At 40.5% G+C, this 8,247-nt stretch overlaps 1 protein-coding gene across 1 annotated transcript; it reads right to left on the bottom strand.

Annotated features, from left to right (window-relative positions):
• Positions 1 to 3,050: 3,050 nt before the first annotated feature.
• Positions 3,051 to 6,944, bottom strand: LOC129639668 (uncharacterized protein CXorf66 homolog). Its single transcript, XM_055564817.1, has 3 exons — positions 6,857 to 6,944; positions 6,021 to 6,177; positions 3,051 to 4,840 (listed from the first exon to the last, which is right to left on the bottom strand). Exons 1-3 carry the CDS (start codon positions 6,942 to 6,944, stop codon positions 4,000 to 4,002), a joined length of 1,086 nt encoding a protein of 361 aa, XP_055420792.1. The 3' UTR covers positions 3,051 to 3,999.
• Positions 6,945 to 8,247: the final 1,303 nt, after the last annotated feature.

Here is an 8,247-nt window from a genome sequence, read left to right on the forward strand (position 1 = left end):
ACCCTTATAACATCTATTTTATGTATAGTAATTTGTATTAGCTAATCTCAAACTCCTAATTAGGCCCCCTTTCCTTTCCCCTTTGGTAACCATAGGTTTGTTTTGTATATCTGTGAATCTGTGTCTGTTTTGTAAATAAGTTCATTTGTATCAGTTTTTAGATTCTCCATGTAGGTGACATCATATGATATTGCCTTCCTCTTTCTTAGTTCACTTAGTATGATAACCTGTAGGTCCATCCATGTTGCTGCCAGATGGCATTATTTCATTCATTTTTATGCCAGAGTAATATTCCATTGAATATATATATACCACTTATTCTTAAGGGAATAGTTTATTGGGCACTTGGATTGTTTCCATATCTTAGCTGTTGTAAATAGGTTTGCTGTGAACATTTGGTGTCAGTCACGTTCTATTGTTCTGATTCGCAGCCACACAATTGGACATTTTTACTTATTTATTTGGCTGTGCCTGGTCTCAGTTGTGGCACGTGGGATCTTTGTTGCATGTGCAGGATCTTTATCAGCATGTGAACTCTTAGTTGCCACATGTGGGATCCAGTTCCCTGACCAAGGATCAAACCCAGGGTCCCTACATTGTGAGTGCAGAGTCTTAGCCACTGGACAACCAGGGAAGTCCCACAATTGGACATTGATTTTTTTTATTTTGCAAACTGGCAGAGAAGGTGTAGATATGATAGATACAGTCCATTCAGTTTTTGCAGGACTAATTATTCCAGCCATTCATTAGCATAAGCCTTTGTTTCTTCTTTTCCTCTTTGTGATTACCTGCCTTTTGGTAATTCTAAAAATTTTTTAAATGGTAGTATAGTTGATTTGCAATGTGTTAATTACTGCTGTACAGCAAAGTCATTCAGTTTTACATATATATATATATATATTCATTTTTAATGTATTCTTTTCCATTTTGGTTTACCATAGGATATATCTCTGTGCTATAGAGTAAGACCTTATTGCTTATCCATTATATATATAAACACTTACATCTGCTAACCCCCACCCCTCAATACCCTCTCCCTTGGCAACCATCAATCTGTTTTCCATGTCCAACAGTTTGTTTCATAGATAGGTTTATTTGTTTCATATTTTAGATTCTACATATAAGTGATATCATATGGTATTTGCCTTTCTCTTTCTAACTTATTTCACTTAGTACCATAATGTCTAGTTGCATCCATGTTGCTGCAAATGACATTATTTCATTCTTTTTATGACTGAGTAGTATTCCATCATACATATGGACCACATCTTTATCCACTCTTCTGTTGATGGACATTTAGATTTATTTTCATGTCTTGGCTATTGTGAATAATGCTTCTGTGAACATAGGGATATATGTATCTTTTGGAATTTTGATTTTGTCCAGATATATGCCCAAGAGTGAGATTGCTGGATCATATGGTAATTCTATTTTTAGTTTTCTGAGGAACTGCCTTACTTTTTCCACAGTGGCTGTACCAACTTACATTCCCAGCCTTTATGCAATTTTAATATGGATTAAAAAATAGCTCGTTTTGCTAGGAAAATTGGTAACTAAGGGAATAGTTTGATGATAGAAGATATCTACAGATTTTTTTTATTATCATCAAATTTCTACTATTCAGAGAACAATGACTATATAGTTCCTGTATCTTACTTTTTAAAGTAAAATAATTATATACAACAGAGGTTATGGGGAAGTCAGATCTGAATAAACTCAAGACATATTTATACACTCCTGGTAAGTTAGGAGGATGGTCCAGATTGATTAAAAGTCAAGTAAGGACTTTGCTGATACCAGTGGACTGGGTGATCTGAGAATAAACAGATACCCCAGAAACTGGAAGTGAGAAGGCAGTACAGCATAATGAAAATTTGAACTTAAGTCAATCATAGATTCATATCTTGATTCAATCAATTGCTAGATGTGATCTTACTATATGTTACAGAGCATCAGTTAAGTCATATGGTAGTCCATATAATAGGGGACTGTTGGGGATTAAATAAAATATGTGAATGTGAGGAAAGTGTTAACACAGCAGGTCTGGTTGTTTGGTCCTTGTATGTCAAGGGAACTGGAAGCCATGATTTGACTATTGGTCAACCCAGGGGGAATGTTCTAATGTTAATTGGTTGATGATCATGTTTTGTTCACCTGATTGCTTGGCACAAACATCAACATCAATAATGTGCATCTGGTGTCATTGTTGGGATCCGGAGTTCACTTGCCATGTCTGGTCATGGAGCATGATGTACCTATGGGACCTGTTCTCAATAAAAGCCTCGGATGCTGAGGCTTCCCTGGGCAGAGCCATGTTGCACACATGCCTCTAGTTTATTGCTAGAGAAGAGAGCATGTCCTAGGTGGCCCCAGAGGGGCAAGTACTCAAAAGCGCATGTCCAACCTCTCTGATTCACCCAAAAAGACGTCTTTTTCCTGTTGCTCTTGGTTTGTATATTTTTGCTCTAATAAACCTCAGCCATGACTATAATCTGCTTTTGAGTCTTGTGAGTCCTTTTGCTAAATCAGTAAAATTGAGGGGAGGGTGGCCTTCCGATATCCCGGACATAAAGGGACTAGTACAATGTCTGGCAAGTAGTACACATCCAATATATGCTAGCTATGGAATTTACTGACCCTGCTGAATGTGACAGGGGACTGACCTCACTGTACTAGAATATAGGCTGGGACTCCAGGATTTTGTCTGTTTTTCTGAACCATGCTCTTGGAAGTGGGCAGGGATAACCTCTCATCAGTGAGGAAGCTAGAAAATATAACTCCAAGGTTTTCCCCTGGCCCCCCAGCCCTCTGGATTCTAAGTAAGAAGGTACCCTGTGAAGAAAATGGGTAGATATCCAACCTCTATCTGGGCCATTCTGAGAATGCACAACAGGGCAAACTCTTTTTATCAATTTGAAGGGTAACAAAAAGAATCAAAAACCTTGAGAGTGGGGGCTGGAGCCTGGACCCTTACTTTGGTAGCAGTCATCAGAGGCAGTGGTATTAGAAATGAGTATTGGGACTTCCCTGGTGGTTCAGTGGCTAAAACTTCACACTCCCAATGCAGGGGGTCTGGGTTCTATCCCTGGTCAGAGAATCACATGCTGCAGCCAAGGGTTTGCATGCCACAACTAAGAACTGGCATGGTCAAATAAATATTTTTTAAAAAAGGAAATGACTATCAGGAATTTCCCCAATGCAGCCAGAATCAAGCACACAGAGCCATTTCTGCCACACACTGGGCACCACAGAAAGACAGTCTTAAACTGTGAGGACACTATGTCAAAATTTAAAAGATAGTTGGGTTGAGACTTCAATTGAGGGCTAATCCAATGGAAAGAGGAGCCCAGGGTACCCATCTTGCAATCCCTTTCTATATGTGTGTGTGTGTGTGTGTGTGTGTGTGTGTGTGTGACTGTGGTTCGCATTTAACCATGTGCCTGTGTCCAACTCTTTTCGACCTCATCGACTGTGGCCCTTCAGTCTCCTTTGTCCATGGAATTTCCCAGGCAAGAGTACTGGAGTGGATTGCTATTTCTTCCTCCAAAGGATCTTCCCGACCCAGGGATCAAACCCACATCTCTTCCATTGGCAGGTGGATTCTTTACCACTGCACCAGCCGGGACGCCCATCCAAGTGACCAGATCTACGTTGTTGTTGTTCAGCCATCAAGTCGTGTCCAACTCTGTGCGACCCCATGGACTGCAGCAGGCTGGGTTTCCCTGTCCCTCACCATCTCCCAGAATTTGCCCAAGTAGATCTACGATACCACCCAAAGAGATTTATACCTCTAAAATACAATAATAATTACAACAGAATCAGTTGTTGTCACACATTTATTTACTATTTTTCAAGTAAATTGCCTCGAGATGGATATAGGTCTAATCTCAATAGTGATACCAAGTGGAGTTTTCCTCTACCAGGTTCTTAAATATGGTGAGCATATAATAGTTCAGAGAAGCTTGCTTCTTCTGCATGGGTGGTCTTTCTTTTGATCCCTTAATTATTTTGGGAGTTTTTATAGATGTCTTCCTTGCATTTTATATTGCAGAATATAATCACCTCCCTGTCACTCTCACCATCACTGTTATATGTTGTGATATCACTGTCACTCATGTTGCCATACAGTGTGTTGTATTTGGATTGTTTCTTTTTATATGACTTGTAAAAGTGCTTCAATTCGCGTGAAAACAGTGGAACCGGAACATGCTTTTTATTTGCTTCTGAAACATGAGTGATGAATGGCTCAGAAACAGCTCTGCAAACAAGGCACTTTTCCTTGTAGCATCGACAAAACTTCACTGGTTGAGGCCTAGATAATATTTCTGCCCTACCTGCACTAGCTGGGCATTTTAGTTTAAGATATCTCTGGCGTTTGGTCAGTTTATATACACTTGATTGCTCAGGGAAGCTTTGATTCTTTGGATAGGGTAGAGGAGTTTTGGTTGGCTTGACTCGACACTGTAGACTTGGTGGCCAAGTTGGTTTGATGGCCTTCTCTGGATAGGATGGACTGACCTGACCGACTAGCTTATGGGCATGAGCCTGCCTATGTGCCTTTTTTGGACTGCGTGTTCTATGCAACTTTTCCTTGGGGGGTGATCCTAACACTTTTTTGGGAGCTGATGGCTTGGATGGTTTTTTTTGACTCGAGGGCCTGACTGACTTTTCTGCACTTGAAGGAACTTTTCGTGGACTTGAGGGCCCAGATGACTTATCTATTCTGGATACCACAGATTGTCTTTCTGGATCGCCCAGACCAGCAGTCGGTGACTTGGAGTCAGTAAATGATATTTTAGTTGACCTGGATGCCTTGATGGTGATATCTTCTTTCTTGTCCCTGAAAATACAGAGGATTTGGAATATGACAATTTAAATCAGATGAGTAAGATTGCTGTTACCAGAAAATATGGGCTATTGTGTCAATTTAGACTTCTGGTCTTTTTGTGGCTCTAGCAGGAAAATTGAACACAGTAAGAATTGGAGTGTGGTGAAAACTATGACTCAGGTTACAGATTTGAACTCGTGTTGAATGCTTTTTCTTTTTCTTAATTTTGCTGTTTCAACCACAATGGATAACCATATAGTCTATATATGCAATGACACAAGCTTGTTTCAAATCTACTGTTGAGAGGGAGAGAGAGAATTTATCTAATCCAGAAATTATACTTTTTGTTAAAAAGCCACAAGTTGATATGCAACTGAGGCACAAATGTCCCAACCTGTCAAATAAAAAAGTCTTAGACCAAATTCATTGTTTTCCTATCATATTTACACCATCAAGGTTTGTAACCATACATATTAATCCTCACAAGCTAACTCTAAAACTGAAGGAATAGAACAGTGGTATATTTCAGTCACCAGTCCTTGGATTGGGAAATTTTTAGAGACTCAGTATACCAAGTGCCAGCCTAATCCTCCTATATTAAAGCCAGGGACTAGAATCACTGAACACAGTTGAAAATTTTTCATGTTATTACATCTCAAAATGATAGATTATCCAAAATGCGTTACTATCTTTGGAATGCAGAGACCCAACTCCTTCTTCCCTGAGAAGATTTTGATTCTGTCTTATTTAGATAGTCATTCCCTCTTTTCATAGACTCAACTTACAATGAAATTAGCAGCCTGGGGCTCAACTGAACCCTGAATAGGAGATAGTTTTGGCTAAAGTTGATAATGTACTTGAGATAATTTAAGAGCTTCATTTAAGTGAACATATCCAGCCCACAAGATGTTGGTAGCTCTTCTGAAGTCTAAAGTTAATGGTAAGTAACAAAACAACAGTGACCCCACTTACGAGTGTGCGCGCATGCATGTGCAGGTACAGTTCCTCATGCGCGTGCACACCCACCTCCTCACCTCACCCCTACACCCCGCCACTTTGTATTTTTAGTTCAAAGGTGTAAGACTTAATGTTGCTGCTTTGGGGACTTCCTCGCTCTCACAGTTATAGAGTATGGTGAAGAACGCATGCCTCCCCACAACCTTGTACTTTTATTCAAAGGTGTAAGACTTACTTGGCTGCTTTATGGGCCTCCTCGCTATCACAGTTATAATGAAGAAAGCAGGTACACATGACCATATAGCCAGTGATGAGGGTACCAATTACAATAATGAGTAGACGTCGCCATAATTCCTGCAGTTTGGTCTGCTTGAATTCAGCATGTGTAGTTACTATGAAAGAACATGTATCATCAGAACATGTGCTTGGGAACCAAGTTTGCTTCCATTGTGATGGGGGTTTGTTATTGTAGATCCAAGTCAAATCTCATCATCAATTATTTCTTTAAGCATGATAACTACTGTCATTTTCCTCCCTCTATCACCTCCCCAGCCAGCCACAGTCTACAAGCCAAATCTGGGAGCTGTCTTTGGCTAATCAGTATAATTACCTAGGTTACCCCCACATCATGGCTTGTTCAACCCATTACCTAGGTATTTGAATGTGTGAATGCACTTGAGTGTTGATGTGTGTGTGAATGTGTATGGTGGGAAAAGGGATGGGACAAGAAAACACAGTTCTTGAAACCTACTATGTGTTAGGTACCATGCTAGATTCATGCACATAGAATTTTCTGGTATGGCTGGTGGGGGAGGGGCAGGGGTTGGTGGATTGGGTGGGGAAGGGGAATGAAAGGGGACAGTAAGGCTGTACTCTTCATGTTTCTATGTTTGGAATTTTTACACAGAAGTAAAACTTTCAGGTGTTGTCCTAGAAATTCTCAAAGACCTACTCATAGTAAAGTAGAATAAACAGCAGATTTCTTACACACAGCTAGCTTGTCTAATTAAGTACTTGAATACATTTAACATAATAGATCATAATTTCTAGGTTTTAAGGTTAGGGACATACCTGCAGTAGCAGATCCATTGCTTTCATTTCTATCTAAACAACTATTTGTCCAAATTGATAAAAGGAGGACATAAATGAAGAGATTCATGTCCAGGACCTTGTCCTGTTTCCTCTCCCAAGGAAACTGCTGGATTTAAAATGGCTCAGCTTCTTTTAGGGGCCTATGACTTCATAATCACTCTATGTCATATCCTGACAGCATAATCTCACCATGGTGACACATGAGCTCCTGGGTACAAATATTATGAAAAGACTTTTAATCCTTTATTGCTCCATTACATCAAATATTCTACCAAATTTGAATCAAAAAGTTTGAGACATTATTAAGCACAGAAGGCAGAGAAAATGAGTTAGCTCTAGATACTGAAGAACTATTTTTCTTTATTAAATGTTAAGGAGGCACCTTACAGCCCTATAGTAGTTCTTAATGTGTTTTAGAGGTTAAATCATCCTGGGGTATAAGTTTGTAGGAATTTTTCTTACTAAAATTAAGATTTTGAATATCCCTCAAGCTTTTTATTGAGCTGCTGTTAATGGGTACCACTAAAGACTTTCTGGCTAGTGAGTGACATGATGAGCTCTCCATTTTAGAAACCAACCCCCCCTCCACCCTGGCTCTTGTATGGGAACTAGATTGCTGGGGTTAAAGTAGTTTAGACAATTAGAAGGCTGTTATGTAGGTCCACCTGATAGAGCATGGTGGCTTGAAGCAGAGTGGTAAAGATGGAGAGTAATCAATGCATTGGAGGAGTCTTTTGATGTGGGTAGGACTTGAGGAAGGGCAGGCCATAGGGCATGAAGGAGAGAGAGGTAGCAAGGACGATTCATTGCTTCAACAAAAGCATGTTGGAGATCTATGTGACAGGAAGCTTTGTGTTAAGCATGAGCATTCAGACAGTCACAGTCCCTGCCTTTAAGAGTTGGAAATCTAAAGGGAGAGACAGACACGTAAATAACCAATCACTAGGTTATGTAATGGGGCTTCCCTGGTAGCTCAGCTGGTGAAGAATCTGCTATAATGCAGGGGAACGAGGTTTGATTCCTGGGTCAGGAAGATCCCTTGGAGAAGGGATAGGCTACCCATTCCAGTATTCTTGGGCTTCCCAGGTGGCTCAGATGGTAAAGAATCCACCTGTAATGTGGGAGACCTGGGTTCAATCCCTGGGTTGGGAAGATCCCCTGGAGGAGGACATGGAAACCCATGCCAGTATTCTTGCCTGGAGAATCCTCATGGACAGAGGAGCCTGGCAGGCTGCAGTCCGTGGAGTTGCAGAGTCAGACATGACTGAGCAACTAAGCAGCAGCACAGCAGAGGACAGCACAGCACAGTGTATATAATGGGCTTTCCTGGCGTTGCTAGTGGTAAAGAACCCGCCTGCCAATGTAAGAGA

Source organism: Bubalus kerabau, chromosome X (assembly GCF_029407905.1).
Source record: "Bubalus kerabau isolate K-KA32 ecotype Philippines breed swamp buffalo chromosome X, PCC_UOA_SB_1v2, whole genome shotgun sequence".
Lineage (NCBI taxonomy): Eukaryota > Metazoa > Chordata > Mammalia > Artiodactyla > Bovidae > Bubalus > Bubalus kerabau.

What these genes read in the sequence shown, in the direction of transcription:
- LOC129639668 (XM_055564817.1), bottom strand. Translation starts at nt 6,944, where the DNA reads ATGAATCTCTTCATTTATGTCCTCCTTTTATCAATTTGGACAAATAGT. An exon ending in CAATGGATCTGCTACTGCAG is followed by an intron (nt 6,178 to 6,856) that starts GTATGTCCCTAA and finishes GTTCTTTCATAG; the next exon opens with TAACTACACATGCTGAATTC. An exon ending in GAGGCCCATAAAGCAGCCAA is followed by an intron (nt 4,841 to 6,020) that starts GTAAGTCTTACA and finishes CTGTATTTTCAG; the next exon opens with GGACAAGAAAGAAGATATCA.